Source organism: Diospyros lotus, chromosome 8, assembly GCF_014633365.1.
Source record: "Diospyros lotus cultivar Yz01 chromosome 8, ASM1463336v1, whole genome shotgun sequence".
In the NCBI taxonomy this organism is placed as follows: Eukaryota; Viridiplantae; Streptophyta; class Magnoliopsida; order Ericales; family Ebenaceae; genus Diospyros; species Diospyros lotus.
The window spans coordinates 27282206-27301127 of NC_068345.1; the positions used below are offsets into that span (position 1 = coordinate 27282206).

Consider the following 18922-nt stretch of genomic DNA (forward strand, 5'->3'; position numbering starts at 1 on the left):
TCGATTTAGTAATTACTTAACTAAATTCTCAAACTAATTTCTAGGTCCATAAACTTACTTAACACTACGAAATATGGGGTATTACAAATATGAGAAAAGAAAAAAATGAATCATGGCAGCAAAAGATTTCAATTCAAGTTAATAATTAAAAAAAAATATTTCATGTATGCTTCACATTACATAGTAATCATTAGATACATGATATATGGTATGAATCAATAAGTCAGGAATGAATTAGATTCTAATAGCTAATGTATCTTAACAAATTGATATATATATATATATATATATTCATAAAAAATAGTAAATAAATCAAGGGCATTTGTCAAGGAACTCAAAAGAAATAAAAAGAAATCGAGAAACATCATGTTTTATCTCCCAAAGTGCATAACTGCCTCATACACGTGATGTCAAGGAATTCAGGGAAACAAAAGCTTACCATATTTGACCTCTCAATACACATGACCACCTCATACACATGATTTATAGGAATCCAGAGAAAATAAAACTTACCATATTTGATTTTTTAACGCTTACATCGCCAACCTCATACACGTGATTGCATTGCAATATCATTCGAATACTGAGGTGTCATCCATTCATGACCCTCTGGCCTCATTAGTTTCACCGTCTTCACCTCCTTTAAAGCTCCAAAGCCATGGATCAAACAAATGCAGATACAGAAGATAATGTAATGGAGGGCTTTGAATCTCGCCAAGAAATTGACGCCCTATTGAAAGAGGCAGAAGAAGACATGCTCATTAACTCAAGCACGGATGATATTTCAAATAGTGAAGAAGATGATGATTATGTTCAAATGTTGATTGAAAGAGAGATCAACAATGGATTCCCATGGCACATATGTGAATTTGCATGCCTTGCACTTGATAATTGGCTCAAATATGCTCGTTGGAATGCCATTTCTTGGATTCTCAGAGTAAGTCTCAAAATCCAATTCCATTCATTGTCTCAAGAATAAAAACTTTCATGTCAGATCTATATATAAAGACATTACTCAATTTTTGCACTTGTTTCTTCATCTAAATCCAGTCTTGAGAGCTTTTAGGACTTAGATTTGAAACGGCTTACTTATCTATGACCTATTTTGATGGATTTCTTGCAAGGCGAATGATTGATGTAAGTTTAATCTCATTCCATTCTTTGATTAGCCTCATCTTTAAGTAACTATATTTTCTAGGGTTTTTGATTGAATTTGTTGGTTGTTTCTGGAATAGAGGGAACAACATTATGTGATTCAGTTACTATCATTGGCATGTCTATCATTGGCGACAAAGATGAAGGAAGAAAAAACACTAACTTTGAGAGACTTTCCCATGGAAGAATATCAATTTGACAACAAAGTGATTCAAAGAATGGAGCTTTTGGTACTGAATACATTAGAGTGGAGGATGAGTCTAGTCAGCCCTTTTGCTTACATTCGTTGCTTGATCAAGATGTTTTTTGAAGATCCCTCTACACCAAACAAAACAATCTCTAGAATTGCGCAACTTATTTTTGGCTACCATGAAAGGTAATTAAAAACTTTTTGGATTTTTATATTTGGTTCCTATTAAATTTTTCTTCATTAATTGTGTGTTTTTTATTATGTGGATTAAATGTATGCAGATGTGAATCTGATGGGCAATCGACCATCAATCATAGCCGTGGCAGCCACTTTAGTAGCCATGGATCCAAAATTAACAAAATCATCTTTGGATCTTAAGATTAAAGCCTTCTCTCCCATTGGGTTCCTTGAAATAGTGAGTCCTTACTCAAGATTATATATTTTTTTGTTCAAAAACACATGATTTAAAGTATAATTATCCCTTGTGCATCTTTAATGATGAGTTAATACGTGAATTGTTGGGTGGTTTTTTTTTTTTTTGTTACAGAATGATGTATTTCCTTGCTATACTCGGATTCAAGAACTGGACATGCCTGCTATAGGAAATGGGAGCATCAATAAACATTTTTAGTGATCACCAAGAAAAACTCAACAATATTAAAGATAATTCAAAGAGGTTGTCACTAAAGGGTTGATATTTCCTATTTGTTTCTTTTAATCTTCAATATTTGTGTCATGAGAGATGTATCATCCTGTGCAATACCAACTTTTAAAGCTAGGTGTGTGCTTGGGATTCTATCATATGCCCTTTTCAAAGGCTTGAAAGTTGAAATTGGGAGTTGGAAAACTATTTTGAGATTTGATGCATCAGTGATCCATGTTGGCAATTATTAATCCAAAGTTTGTAGAGTTGTGCTTTTGAATGTTTTGGTGTCTTTTTTTTTTTTTTTTTTTTTTCTGTAAGTAAGAATTATATTAAAAAAAAAGAACGGCAATAACCTATGAGCCTAAGTAGAGCATACCTTACGCCAAACAACCAAAAGAGAAGCACACCCTCAATAAATGAGGGAAACCAAAATCACAATGATAAATATCTAAACACAAAAAGAGCAAAATCAGACTCAAGTTGGGTCTGTGATCACAGGTCGACTAGCGCCAACATCTTGATTAGCCTTAGCAAGCATATTCTTCTTTTTTCTCTCACGCTTCTTTGGAAACTTGGACTTACCAGAACGTAGTCAAAGCCTGAGTCCTCTGACCAAGAAGATTGAATATCACCCTCTTTAACATGGACCTACATGGAAGACTCCTCACCAACCATATTTGTCTCAACCATACATCTTATATCCATCGAACAATGCAAATACCCAAGAGACGGGATATCCATATTTTCCTCTAACATAGGATAGAAACGCGTCTCCATCAGATCACTAGCACCTCTTGGAGCACTAGGACACGCTGCAGCTGCCTGCTCAACTATCTTAATTAAAGTTCCACTGAGCTTAGTCCCCCCATAAATCTTCTTGCTATCCTTCCTTCCCTTCATAACCCATTCCTTAGTTGGACCCTAATATGCTTGATCCCTCTTCTTATAGTTGAATAGCCCGAAAACCCATCTCGAGCATGACCACGATCCCCATACTCAACTGATCCTTCAACTGCTACTTTTTTCTATCCACCTCCATGCGCAGCAAAACCACCTCGTGACACCACTGGCCATGACTAAGATCTACTCCGCCCCTTCCATGCATCATCCACCCCTTTCCTAAAGGATCTTACTAGCAAAGCTAGCCTAGATCCCATTAGACCATTTGAACGCTTTGAGCTCCCCACTTCACCACCTTTTTGAGTGGGCCTTGCTCTTCCCTACCTTTTTTGTTTGCTTTTTCTTTTATCTTACCGAGTATTATGGTGTTTTTATAGTGTATATATTCTTAAAAACTTTTAAAAGGTTAGGGCCTGTTTTCTTTGGCGTTTTCAGCCCGTTTTGAGTTTTCAATTTTTCAAAACACTGAAAACGCGTTTACTTTGTTATTTTCAAAAACGCATTTTCAAAAATAACTAAAAAATTTGTAAAGAAAACCCAAAACAACATTTTGTTGTTTTGGACATTTTCAATGAAAATACACTGAAAACTCAAAAACACGAAAAACACTCAACCCCCCCTCCCTCCCAACCCCCTAAATTCTCGACAGAACTGCTCTCTCTGCTCTCTGCTCTCTCTCTCTCTCTCTCTCTTGCAAGCATCAACGACCTCATCATCTCCACTCTCCTTTCTACTCTCTCTCTCTCTCTCTCTCGCAAGCATCAGCCGTCGATCGCCTCGCCATCTCTGTCGCTGCCACTCTCCTCTTTGCTCTCCCTCTTGTAAGCATCAGCCGTCGAACCCCTCGCCATCGAAGTCGCTGCCACTCTCCTCTTTGCTCTCTCTCTCTCTCTCACAAGCATTGGCCATCGACCTCGCCCGCCACCGCTAAAGCTGCCATCGACCTCGCTCGCCACCGTTGAAAGCCATCACAGTCGATCTTGCTGGTTCTATTGAAAGCTGCCGCCATTGATCTTAGATATACGGAGATTTTTTCGTTGGATCTTGCTGGTTTTGGGGTATGTTAACTCCCTTGGCTTGGAGCTTCTAATGGTAGGCTCTGATCGGTGGTTGTCGGTGATAGAACCGCCGGCCGGAGAAGATGCAGTGCTAGAGAATGGAAAAATGAAAGGGAAGAAAAGGAAAGAAATAAAAAAGAAAAGAAAAAAAAACATAAAATAATTTTTCAAAAATTACAAAGTAAACTCGTTTTCAATTTTTAGTTTTGAGAAACAATTTTTAAAAATGACAAAGAGAACGCATTTTCAGAAATCTCAAAACAAACACTCAAAACACAAAACTCAAAATGAATTCAAAACTCAAAACTCAAAAATGAAACACAAAGAGAACACTACCTTAGAATTTATTAGGGATAATTTTCTCTTTAAAACATAATTGAAATTTAAAAAAAGAAATAAGCTAATTTATAATAAATGAAAAAAAATAATCTTGAGAGTTCATGAATATACCTATTGATATATATGTATTGATAATACAAATTTGAATCAATGGAAAAACGTCACGTAATACCCCAAAATAAAAGAAAGTAATTTCAGAATTTTTAAGAATTTTCCTAGTAACTATGAAGCAGTTTAGAGAACTAAAAGTCAGTGTAATAAGCTGAATCCACTAAAGGGAGTACCGTAGAACTCAGATACTTAGAAGAAGGACATGATATTGACAAGCATCTCAAGATGAGATTTGAGACGCAAAAAGAAATTAAAACGGAGATAGTTTTTGGTGCAGCTAAAATACAACTTGAAAAATTGAATGATCGTAAGGGACTTCCGAAAAGCCAACGGAACCCTGAAAGGGCTCCAATTTTATGTAGGGATCAACCCTGAAGTGGTTTAAAGACGAAATGATAGTCCTGTGAGGACACTAGGACAAAAACGTACTTATCGAGTAATTTTGAGTTATTGATTTTGGATTTTAAGTATCATAATACAAATTAATTTAATGTTTGAGGATGTAATTGCAATGTGCAATGGTTCAAGTGAGATTAAGGATCTAATTTATGGATTTATATGTAATGTTCATAATTTTAATTATATAATAAATTACATAAACCATATATGTATATATATGTGTGTGGCCAAAATCTGTGGGTGAAAGTAGTGGGAGTACATAGGAAGTATTATGTAATAAATAATATATATACTTGAAGCCCAAGCATAGACAAGTATAAATAGGCTTTGGGCGCAAGGAAGAAAAGGTGCAGGGAAAAGAAGAAGTAAAGGAAAATCAAGAGAAAAGAAGAAGGAGGAGGAGAAGAGAAAAGAAGAGGAAAAGAGGAAAAATGGGGAAAGCTTTCTAAAAATTCTGAGAATTAATTTTGGGCTAGAGGAGTTGCCCGAAATTATCCAGGTATGCGCTTTGAGGTTAGAGCTCGAATACTGAGGAAGCCTGAGAGGCTAAGTCAAGGGAGTGTTGGGGCTCAGAATTTAGCATTTAGAAGCCTAACACGAGAGTCGAGGTTGAGCACGAATTTTAAGGCATTTTGAATTGTATTCAAGGTGAGTGCTTTTACAAAAAAATTGATTTTGTTGCATGTGAATGGTTTAACTTGTGAATGGTTGTTTTCATGTAGGAGGTTCATCCCAAAATGTTTTATACATGTGCATTGAATTTTGTGCATTAAATACGATGCATTGAAATGTCATTTTATGTAATGCATCATTTCATGTTGTGGTTATGGTATTGGCATGTGTATGGGACATGGGTAGTGTGTAATGACCCATTTAATGGGTCTTAGATGATAATTATATTTTTTTTGGTGTAGTGCATTTCATGTGGGCCTAAATTGTTAGATGCCAAGAATAATTTATGGGTGATTAATTAAGAGGTTAAATGGTACAAAATATTCCCATGTGATTAAGATGCAATTAATTAAAAATAATGTTTTTGGTTAAAATTTATTTGGAAGTAAATTAATGGGTGTGTGAAATATTTAAGGCATAAATGGTATTATAAAGTAGGCTTGGGCCAAGTGTTCAAAGCCCAATGAAAGTGGTGGGTTAAACAATTCCATGGGCCTAATAGGAAATGGGCTTTTGAATGGGCCTAGACCATAAATAAAAGTGGGCCTTGGTAAATGAATTATATATGTATATTTGTATGCATAACTATTGATTAAAGAAAAAGAATAAGGAAATGAAAATGAAGCCAAAAAATCAAAAGGGGCTTAATAAAGTTAGTGCTGTGTGTGTGTGTAAGGGGAAAATGTGGAAAAATGGGGCAAAGTTGGTGGGATAGGTGGTTGGCGAAAAAGGCATGCCATGCCCTCTTGCTTTTTCTCCAATCTTCATTTTTCTCTCTCTCTTTCCCTTGGTTCTCTCGACAGCCTCTTCCTTCTTCTCCTTCTTCTTCATCCATTCTCCTTTTCTCTTGGTGAAGAATCAAGCTTCAAAGTGGTAGGTCTCCAACCTTGGACAAGTTCTTCATCTTCTTAGTCTCTTCTTTTCTCCATCTTTCTTATCCTTTAATGCAAGTTCTCTTCTCTTCTCCATTTTTGGTGCAAGTTCTCTTGCATCTCCTTTTGGTTGTGCAAGTTCTTATTGATTATTTCTATCTATTTTGAGCACAGTTTGTTTCCTCCATTGCTATAATATTTTTTCTTTTGATAAAATGGGTCTCTCTTTTTGGTTACAAACATTTTGCTAAATTTCTTTAAAAACAAATAAATGAGTCTTGTTGAGGTTTCATTTGGGGCTTGATTTACTCCACAAATATTTCAAGGAATAGCATTTTATTGGTTATATGCAATTTTTGTTGATTTGCATTGCATTCTTTTGTCCATTTTCATTTATGGGTCTCAAGAGTTGACCCTTTTGGGTGAAAGTCGACTCTATATATTAAGCTCTCGGCTGGGTTGACTAAGTTGATGTAGAAGTCGACTTTCTTCTTCCAAAAGTCGACTTTCGAATTCTGGAAGTCAACTTTCCATTTTCAGATTACGTACCTTGTACTCTTTAGACCATAACTTTTTGTCCCGATATTGGAATTAAGATCCATTTTTTTTTTTTGTTATAACCCTAACTCAATAAGCTTCGATTTGGTATATTATGGAAAAAAATTGGATAACAATTATCCTTGTTAGTTACTTGTCAACATGTCTCGAATATTATAATGGGATGTTAAATTCTTGAATAAGCCATAGATGGATGTGAATGAAGTCATATGCATGATTATGATGTGATGTAGCCTAGAATCCTAGTGGGTGAGTGTAGGCATGTTATTGTGAAGTTGTGAAGATGCTTGAATGTGTATGCATACGTATATATATATATTGCCTTAAACGCACCTATTATTTTGCACGAAAGAAAGTAAGTGGATATCCCCAAGGCATGCCATGACAAAAAAGTGCAGTTAGTCTGCAAAGAAAGAAATGTTAAAAAAAGGGGGTGGTGTGTCCATAAAGAAAGAAGAAAGAAATGGGGATATTCCACAAAGGTGATATGTCCGCATTTTTGTATGTGTAATATATATATTTTTGTACTATAAGCTATGTTGATAAAAGGGCATTTTGTTATGGTCTAAGTGTGTGAATGTTATCTTCCATGGTGAAGTGTGTTATTTGATGTAAGAAAAGAAAGTACGATATATATATATATATATATTGAAGCACGGTTTAATGAAGAAGGCATGATTTTAATGGTCTCTATATATGCGGGTAGTGGTTCTTTCCTTGACTCTTATATTATGCATGCCTTCATATATTGACCTTTTCACTATTCCTGTTTGCTTGTTATATGCTTGCTTAGCCTTGTGACTCATTTGTTTGCCTTTTGTCATTCCAGGTAAGGGCAAATCTGTAGTAGAAGGGGAGTCTAGTGGGGCTCGAAGTTGATTTTAGATATGTACAAAGATCTCACCCGACCTAAAGATTTTGGGATTTGTGTAGAGGGCCGGTGTCGAAGGTTATTTTTTTTGTATGTTATTGGCACCTTTTGTTTATTTTGAGAAGTGTATGGCTTTTAAAGCCTTAAAAAATGATGTAAGAATGATTATCGCTCCTATTAGAAGTGAGTCCATTTAGTATATGAAGTTTTTTTTTTTTTTTTTATTTCTGTATTCCATTTGGAAGGACCTTCTTTCGGATGTTTCTATGCTAGCGGGCATATCCGGAAGTGGGCCCTAACATAGTGTTTCCAAAATACTTTTGAGTGGGAACGTAATCTCTGACGTGATTGTGGTGAGCCGAGTTTCTGCGTTGATGTTGACCATCCAGTGTCGGGAGTGGTAACGATTGTTCTTGAGGTGTCGGAGAGATGAGTTGATGTTGCCTTCTTAAGCTAGGATTGTGTTGTGCTAATGCGTCGATGCGATTATGTTGCCCTTAGAGAGATTCCTCTTTTCCCATTGTTTAGGTTAAGCACTGTATGGGATTCTCTTGGGCTGGGACATGTCAGGATATGTCAGTTTATTCATGGTCTTGTATATATTCATGAAAATGTTTTTGAACTATCACTTAGATGATTCAACATTTAATTTGGACTTTGTCCCTGGAATATTCAAATGTTCCAGGTGAAAGTAGCAGTGTTAAGGGAAAAGAGTTTATCGAGATGTAGCAGTTATTTACATATTAGATCTATAGTAGGTCTTTGACTTTGTGCGAGATATTCAGTTATCATGTATTTTGTTTTGAAAATATGATGTAAAACAATGTACGATTTCTATGTTATACATGAAGCATTTGCGGTTATGTATCATTTGAGGTTTTGATCTTGGTTCTGCATTTATGATGATGTTACCTGTCTTATCTTATTGATTATTTAGTTTGATATGTTGAGAAGGTGGAATTGGGATTGTTAGGAAATGATTTATGTTGAGTGTATGTTGGAAAAAAAAATATATTCTTGAAATTTTGAGAAAATCCAGATTAATGCCGCACTTGGAAAAGCGGGGTGTTACACATCAACCATGACTTAGTTGTTTCATTCCCTTGCTGGACCTATAAATTAAATAAGCAAAAAAAATTATCTTTTAAGGGTCGTCTAGGAAGGCTCTTCAATAGCCAAATAAAAAACTTGAAAGAAAAAAAAATAGGTTAATGATCACAAGATAGTAAAGAGAAGAAAAAAAAATATAAATAAAGAGAGAAAATGAACATATGAGATATTCTCCTAATTAACTATTAGATAGTTATTTCTTAGACATGTAGTGGTTCTTGATGGGAGCATACTTGTCAATTTCATTTCGTTCTGATTGGAATGCCTAGAGCATCTCAATTTAAAAGACAAATCTGAACGAAATGGATGTTATTTCTTCTCAGACAAATTTTTGGTTGTTTTAGCCAGTATTTATGGAAACAGGTGCAAGATGGGCATTTTAGTCGTGATTGTTTAGGTCTTCTTAGGAATTGGGATATGCTTGGCCCTAGTTTCTTCCCTAATCTTCTTCCCTCTTCTTTTTTTTTTTGGCTTTTCTTATTTATTTATTTTTTGCTTATCCCTTTGAGAAAGATAAAAAAGAAAAGATTATATCATGCAAAATATATTATTTCTCATTATAATCATAGAAATGACACTTCAATCTTTTATTTAAGAATTTGATCAAAACACAAGAGTGTTTGGAAATGTATTATTGATATATTAAGTGCTTTATATATACATATATATAATTTTGAAACAATCCAAAATAAAATATTAAATATTTTGATACCAAAATATCTTATTATAATAAAAAAAATTTGAAACGAAATTAACAACCTTGAATGGGAGTCGATTCACTTCTTGATTTCTATGCAATCATCTATTATTTTTGGCATAATAGGTGTCATCTATCTTGTAAGCATAAATCCTAATTCCAAATATTGTTCTCTAGAGATGATGATTAGGGGTGTGCAAATGATCGATTCAGTTACTGAACCGAATTAAATTTGATAACCAAAAAACCAAATTGTTGTAAAACTTTGAATCGAATTAACCAAAAAACCAAACTAACCAAAAACAAAAACAAAATTGAACAAAAATCATAAAAATCAAACTGACTGAATAAACAGTATAAACCAAAAAAAAAACAAAAAGAACTGAACAAATCGAAATAATTTTCGGCCTTATTGTTACCATCGACCACCGAGCTGGTTGATGATTCCAATGATTGGAACCGATTATCGGATTCCCCCAACTCCGGTGGTTCATATATCTAAATATGAGTTCATCTAATAGTTAATTTTTTGTAAATCTAAAATTAATTTTATTGTCAAAACTTGCATTTTTGGAAAATCGTCACTAGTTGCCATCCACGATGCATTTTGACAATCGGAACTGACCATCATATTAGTGTTGGCTTAGCAATCCACATACCCAAAAATCAAGGTCAGAATTCAGTAGATTTAGGTTTTAATGTCTAAAATACCACCCTATTCTTGTGTTATATACTAGAAAATTGAGAAGGTCACCAGAAATCTTACTAAAGGGGTTGAATCCCATAAGTTGTAAATCGATGAAGGAAATAGAGGCGACTTTTGAGGCGATGGTGGTTTCCAAGGAGGTGTCGATGGATGAGCACGATGGTGTGAATTGTGTGATGGAGCCAATGGCTTGCGGTGGGAGGAAACAATCGAAGAATGGTAGCGATGGGAATAGGGCTGGTCATTGTTGGCATCGAAGGTAGAGATGAAGGGTCAGCTGTTAGGACATCGGGATCGGTCGGAGATGGTGATGGTAGATGAAGGGGAAGGGGAAGTGTTGAAGGCCAAGGGGAAGGAAGAAGGAGCAAAGGATCAGTTTGGTTCTTCCATTATTTTTTTATTTTTGGCAAAAAATGACATCATTTTGTAACTTCAATCAATTTGGTTATTTTAGTTATTTCCTACACAAAAAATGAATTGAAACCAATTAAGGATTTTCAAACAATATACTATTTTGCTTTTAGCAGGCTAAGATATAACCTCTTACATAGTTTTTTCAAGAAGTAGTCAGAACCTTTACATTGCTTTTACAAAGAGCAACTAGGACCTTTACAAGGTGTTTTTTAATGGTTCAAGCACAAACCTTAATTGCTTAAACAAGAAGTGGATAATACAAGTTAACATATGGAGAAGTTGTTACATTTTAAGCACTCAAACAAGAAGTGGCTTCTCACAAAGAAATCAAAGATTAAAATATAGTTGTTGCGAAAAATCTCTTCAAAACAGAAAGGGTTAGTGCAATAACATCGAACCAGATTTAATCGGACATAAAGAACAATACACAAAGTACTGAAAACAGCAACAAGAAGATGAACACGATGTGACACCCGTAACTTACTTACATGCTTAACAATAAATAATAATATTCGAACGAACTTTAAGGTTTAGCGCAGAAAAATTGGAGAAACCAGACTTCTATAAACTTAAGTAAAGTTTAGAACATAATAAAAATTCAAAGCACGTTTTGTGTAAATATAAAGTTTGACATGGAAACATGGTTTCAACAGAAGAAACGAAGACTTCGCGAAGATGCTTTATAGCAATAACATATATAAAAATATCCGGAGCTTAAAGCTAAACTCATACTTCCTTGAAATTAGATAAAAATCCAAGACATGCTTTATGGCATACATATAAAAAAAGATCAGAGTTCAACCCCAAGAACTTTGTTTCAAAAAGAAACTAAAACTTAAATTCTTGAAAAATTCTTTTTCATTGATCCACCACGCTCCACGTCCTGATCTCCTCATTTATAATCACCTGGGGGGGAAATATAAGGGGTGAGATTACGCAAATCTCAGTAAGTACAAGAGAACCATCATATGTATTTAAACAAGTCATGACATAACATAACATATCATATGGAGACACGAGAGGTTCCACCAACTTGCAGGGGTAAGAACCCTCGTGCGTAGCGCTACCGAGCTCCGGTCCCGAAACTTGCGTGAACATAACATAACATGAGGGACCACATAACATAGTTCATGGTCATGCTTAAACATCATAAATAGTTCATAATGTACTTACCTCAACTTGCTTTGATGAGATTTGAATGTTTAAGGCTTCACCTTTACACCTCTCAATATGGCATAAACTTAGCTTCGATTGATTTGGAATACCCAAAACTCACCCAAAGGTCCTATTTATAGAATTATCCAACAAATCATAACCTGCCATGTGTCATGTAATTATTTGGGACTCATCATGACTCCCAAGTGTTCATATTGCCAAATATCCTATATAATCATTTCTATCCATGTGTTCTTATCAAATGGTGCCATGTGTCCCATATAATCATTTATATCCATGTGTTCTTATCTTATCTTTGTAATGACCAATGGAAGCTTGCCATGTGTCCTTGATATTTTGAACCTCACATGCTTAATTACATTTTCAACACTTCCATCATTACATCTCATACGATTTAATTCATTTTTCTACATTTCCCATCATTACTCCACATGGTTAATTTATTTTCTACATTTCCCATCATTACTCCCACATGGTTATTTGATTTTCTACATATCCCATCATTACACCTTTAACTAGTTAGCTATATTTGGTTACTTTAACTATTTAGTTTGAGATATTTTGATGAGATATTTTTAGGTTTCAAGAATTGCACCTTGGCCCAAAATTTCTGGATAATTTGCACTTAGGCCCTTGCAACTTAGTCCCCGGGCTATTTTTTAATTGCATTTTAGCCCCCAAAGAAAGGATAAATTACGCTAATACCCCAAGATTTTAGGTAAATTATATTTTTACCCGAACTTCAATATTTACGATTTTGCCACTGGCTCAAAAACTGAACCTTTGTCTCAAGGTTTCTATAATCCCTTGAAAGGACATATTTCCTCAAGTATTAGAAGCTAAAAATCCCAAGTATTACATTATATCTCAGTCTAAGAATCTCGGGTGTTACAATCTACCCTCCTAAAAAAATTTTCGTCCTCGAAAATTTACCTTACTTCTCGTCATCAAATAGCTAGGGATATTTGGATCGCATCTCGTCCTCACGCTCCCATGTTGCTTCTTCAACTGAATGATGTTGCCATAACACCTTGACCAACGGTATATCTTTATTGCGAAGCCTTCGTATCTCTCGAGTAACAATGCTTATTGGTGCCTCCTCATATTTCAAGTCTTGCTGTATCTCTAATGGTTGATGCTTTATTACATGGGTTGGGTCAGGGACATACTTTCTGAGCATTGATACGTGAAAAACGTCATGTACTGCTGAGAGATCTGGTGGTAAGGCTAGTTGATAAGCAACGTTCCCAACCCGCTTTAAGATCTCAAACGGGCCTATAAATCGAGGTCTAAGCTTTCCTTTCTTCCCAAATCGTAAAACTCCTTTTATGGGTGTAACTTTTAAGAATACCTTATCACCAATGGAAAACTCCAAATCCCTTCTTCTTTTATCTACATAGCTTTTTTGTCTATCCTGAGCCTTCTTCATACTATCCTTGATCTTTTCAATAGCTTGTACAGTTTGTTCCACAATCTCTGCACCCAAAATCTTCCGCTCGCCTACTTCATTCCAATGAACAGGTGATCTGCATTTCCTTCCATATAGCGCCTCATAGGGTGCCATGCCAATAGATGCATGGTGACTATTGTTGTATGCGAATTCAATTAATGGTAGATGTTTCTCCCAATGTCCACCAAATTCTAGGGTACAAATACGAAGCATATCCTCTAAAGTTTGTATTGTCCTTTCAGATTGTCCATCTGTCTGAGGATGAAAAGCTGTACTAAAACTCAATTTGGTTCCCATGGCTCTGTGTAAGCTTTTACAAAAGTTAGATGTGAATCTCGGGTCCCTATCCGATACAATGGAAACTGGAACACCATGTAGTCTTATTATTTCCTTAACATACAGTCGTGCAAGCTGATCCATTGTAAATGTCATCCGAATAGGTAAGAAGTGAGCTGATTTGGTAAGTCGATCCACGATCACCCAAATAGCCTCATGTCCAGTTACTGATTTTGGAAATCCTACAACAAAGTCCATCTTCACATGTTCCCATTTCCACTCTGGAACCTCCAATGGTTGCAGTAACCCTGCTGGTCGTTGGTGCTCAGCTTTCACTTGCTGACATATCAAACACTTCTCAACAAATTTAGCTATGTCTTCTTTCATATTTCTCCACCAAAACACTGCCTTCAGGTCACGATACATCTTTGTACTTCCAGGATGTACAGAATAAGGAGTGGAGTGGGCTTCTTCTAGAATTTCTTGCCTTATTTCCTCAAAGTTTGGCACACACAGTCTCCCTTGGTAGTAGAGTGTGTCATCACTAGCTATTGTGAAGTCCTTCCGCTACTTAGTATTAACCTCAGCCTTGATGTACTCAAAGAATTGGTCTCCCTTCTGATAGCTCTTAATCCGATCACGGAGAGTCGGTCGGACAGAGAGTGCTGCCATACGAGCATTAGAATTAGATGGCGTAGCGACAATCTCGAGGCTTAACCTCTCGAACTCCTTCCACAAAGGCTTTTGTGATGTCAAAGCTGCTACTTGGCCCATTTTCTTTCTACTTAAGGCGTCAGCCACCACATTTGCTTTGCCGGGGTGGTAGTGGATTTCACAATCATAATCCTTCACCAATTCCAGCCATCTCCTTTGCCTCATATTCAACTCTTTTTGTGTGAAGATGTACTTAAGGCTCTTATGATCGGTATAGATATCGCATTTACCTCCGTATAGATAGTGTCTCCAGATTTTCAAGGCATGCACTACTACAGCAAGTTTTAGGTCATGTGTAGGATAGTTTTGCTCATAAGGCTTCAACTGCCTTGATGCCTATGCAACTACCTTACCTTTTTGCATCAATACGCATCCAATTCCTTGTTTGGACGCATCACTATAAATAACAAAACCTTCTGACCCTTTAGGAATAGTTAATACTGGCGCGTTGACTAGCCTCTTCTTTAATTCTTCAAAACTAGTTTCACATTTCTATGTCCATTCAAACTTAGTACCTTTGCGAGTCAGCTGTGTCAAAGGCCCTGCCAATTTGGAGAACCCTTCGATGAACCTCCTATAGTATCCAGCTAAACCCAAAAAGCTGCGAACCTCATTTACATTGGTTGGTCTTGACCAATTTAATACCGCTTCTACTTTGCTGGGGTCCACTTCTATTCCTTGAGCTGTGACAACATGTCCAAGGAATACCACCCGCTCCAACCAAAACTCACATTTCTTGAATTTTGCAAATAGCTTCTCTTCCTTCAAGATCCCTAAAACAACCCTCAAATGTTTTTCATGCTCTTCTTCACTGATAAAGACAATGACAAATTTATCCAAGTACTCATAGAAAACTCGATTCATTAAGTCCATAAAAACTCCAGGCGCATTAGTCAAGCCAAAGGGCATGACTAAAAACTCATAATAACCATACCGAGTTCTGAAAGCTGTCTTCGAGATGTCACTAGATTTGATCCTCAACTGGTGATATCCTGACCTTAGATCAATCTTTGAGAATACTCGTGCACCTTGTAACTGATCAAACAAGTCCTCGATCCTGGGAAGAGGATACTTGTTCTTAATACTAATCTTATTCAATTCCCGGTAATCGATGCACATCCTCATTGATCCGTCTTTCTTCTTGACGAATAATACCGGTGCTCCCCAGGGGGATACACTTGGTCGAATAAATCCTTTCCCCAAAAGTTCCTCTAACTGGGTTTTCAACTCGTGTAGCTCCTTTGGTGCCATCCTATAAGGAGCTTTAGAAATAGGTGCGGAACCGGGCACTAGATCAATAGTGAACTCTACTTCTCATTCTGGTGGCATTTCAGTCAGGTCATTAGGGAAGACCTCTGGAAAGTCCTTTACTACTTTAACATCATTCACTGTTAATTCTTTTCCTCCCTTAACCATCACTGACATTAAGAATCCAATACATCCTTCTGACTGCAATAGTTTCTTAGCTTTTAATGCTGAAATGACACGGGGAAGGTGTTTTGTCTCAGCCATTGAAAGGCAAAGTTCTATCCCTTCAGGATACTTACAAACTATTTCCTTTTCGAAGCATAGAATGGTCGCATGGTGCTTGGAAAGCCAGTCCATTTCCAAAATTCTTGCATATCTAAGACATATAAGGTCGTTTCTAAAAAATTTCCCTTGACTTCCACCTTAGCTGTTCTTACTACATGATTCGTGCTTATTATACCTCCTGAGGGTATCGTTACTCCTAAGGGAGTACTTACATGTTCCACATGTGCATTAAGTTTACTTGCAAACTTAGGGGATATAAAAGAATGGGTGAAACCAGAATCAAACAAAGTATAAGCAGGTATTCTAGAGATGAGGATGTTACCTGCCAATACGTTATGATCTTGATCCTCCTCTTGCCTTGAGAGAGCATAAACCCTAGCTTGACCCTTTGGGGGATTTCCTGGCTTCTGTTGATATGGTTGTTGCTGTTGTTTCTTTAGATGACCCTTGGGACAAAATTTGGCAACATGACCCATTTCACCACAATTGTAACAGGCCCCGGTTCCCATGAGACACAGTCCAGTATGACACTTCTGACATTTGCCACACACTGGGTTCAGTTGATAATACCCTGATGTTGGATCACCTCCTTTATTCTTCTTCGAATAATCCTGCTTTCCTTTACCTTTATCCTCCCACTTACATTTTTCTAGTGGTCCAGACTGTGATAGCTTGCTATTGCTGCTGGAGCTTTCTCTAAAGTTCGCCAGTTGGGCCTTAGCTAGCACCTCATGATACGTGCCTAACTCAAAAGTTACGTGTAACACCCCGTCTCGCCAGGCGTGTCACTATAAGGGTATTCCCGGGATTTCTTTTTTTTTTTTCTCTTTAAGTTCAACACGCGCGGTATTTCAAGAACAATCTTCACATGCAGAAACAAAACCCCGCGAACCCCAGTCTTGCCCGTTTAACTATCAAGATCAATAATCTTAAACTAAACGAGTCTTAATACAACGCAGCGGATACACTAATACCAAAACACCATAGTTCTTACATTGTATTTCCATAGCAAAATACGTAATACAGATCAAATGATAAAATTGCTATATACAACTGTTCATTTACAACCTGAAATGCATATTAAATCCTCCAAATGTTACAACGACTTAACAAACTAAGCACCATTGGCCCTCAACCGGCCACATCCTTGCCCTCGCAGCAGTTCCTGGCTGGAACATTAAACGTTCCAGGGGCATAGCCCAAGTTAGATGATAAACATCTTAGTGACGGTATTGAGACAGATTATACAATGCATGAGAAACACACGAGCATGGCATATTCAGACAAGCGGCAACATGCAAAACACGTCTAACCTGAGAAACTCCCCTGACATACTTAATCCCTCGAATGCCCCACTGTAACACCCGTTTACCTGGTCTAATGTTAATCCCTCGAGTGCACTGTCGTGACACCCGTTCACCTGGTTTAACATTGTTCCCTCGAGTGCCCTAGTGTGACACCCGTTCACCTGGATTAACATTGTCCCTTTCTCAAGTAGACCCCAACCCGTCCAACACAGAAAACAACATTGACACGAATATCAATACCCCGATGATATGAAAATCACACGCCATGCACCGACTCTTTTGTAAGTAAAAACAGTTGATGTAATATATCACATGTACAATATGCAAATGATGACATAAATACATAAATGAAATGCTTTGGCAGTACAACCCAAGTTCCGGAGGGTAAAACCGCTCACTAGAACTGGTCCCATTTGCGTGTAACCTAAGTTCGGGAGGGTAACACCGCCCACCTGAACCCACTACACACCTTCCAACATGTTTTCAAGATAAGGTAAAGATAGGATCAGACCACTCACCTCGAACGTATTCAGATGCCTCGATCCTCGTGCAACGCCTCAATTTGCGTGTCAAATCCCAAATACTTGAACTTATACTCAATCTCGAGCCATAATACTTCCTAAACACCATATTTAATTAAGGAGGCATTAAGATCCATTTTCCTCAATTTTTTCATAATTTTCTCTATTTTCTCCCAATTTTCACCTCAATAATTCCAAAATAATTATTTATTCAACTATTTTCCAAAATATTTCAACACAATAAATCCTAAAATAAATTAATAAAAATACTGGAAGAAAATACCAAAAAAACCCTTGTTGCACGCGCTCGGCGCGCGAGTGTGTGTGAAGTGTGGCGCGTGTGGCTCACGCGCCACCTTCTTCTCCGATTTCCAACCGGCGACACCTCCTCCGATGGCCGATATGACCACACCCCCTTCAAGCCTTCGATTAGTCGATCCGAATGGCACCATTTTCCGGTCGAAAGAACACCAGAAAAGGGCCCAAACGGCCGGTTGCAGGCGGCCCTAGGCTGTCTGCCTCCCGACTTCGGCCATTGCTGGAATAGCCTTAAATCTCTATGAAAACACTCCCAAAAAACCCAGAACTCTTCCCCTCGATGCAAGGAGTAATAACCCCTTATCCAACGTCTCAAAATCGCACCAAAACGCGGTCGATTTTCTTACCAATTTTTAGCCGAAACCCTCACCCCTTTTATACTCAATTTCCAGCCGGATCTCGGCCAATCACCGGCCAAGCTTGGTCCCCAAGCCTTCCCTCGGCTTTATACGACCGTCCCCAGGTCCGCCTTGGCCATCCCATTACCGGAAACAGCCCCCATGTGCAGTGGAAGGCGGTGGCTGATTTTTGGCTTTGTGCGTTCACACTGCATTTTTGATAATTTGCACTTTCACCCCCTTGACTTTCCAAATGACATTTCTGCCCCCCTCCAAAGCACCGCTGATAAATTCAATTATATCACCAAGTTCCTCAAGTTTAGTACATCTCATTTGACCCTCAAAACTCTTGAAAAATTACCGTTTTGACCTCCCTCGGGCAAAATTAGAAAACTGCACTTAGGCCCGACTGGTCAAATTGTCCTTAAATCCATTTGATTTAAGCCGAAATCGCTTAAGGGTTGTTTTATACTTAAAATATTAGTCCCTGACACGTTCCGTTGACTTTTCGGACGTCTCCTACACAGATTCGATTTTCTCAGCCCGATCGACAGCTGTACCGAAAATTGTTCCTGATTCAATTTATTTCAT

General features: G+C 37.2%; 1 protein-coding gene across 1 annotated transcript; it reads left to right on the forward strand.

Annotated features, from left to right (window-relative positions):
* Positions 1–658: 658 nt before the first annotated feature.
* Positions 659–1976, forward strand: LOC127808591 (cyclin-D3-1-like). The gene is made up of 5 exons (XM_052347165.1): positions 659–937; positions 1236–1385; positions 1468–1531; positions 1627–1760; positions 1893–1976. The coding sequence occupies exons 1-5, from the start codon at positions 659–661 to the stop codon at positions 1974–1976; spliced, it is 711 nt and encodes a 236-aa protein (XP_052203125.1).
* Positions 1977–18922: the final 16946 nt, after the last annotated feature.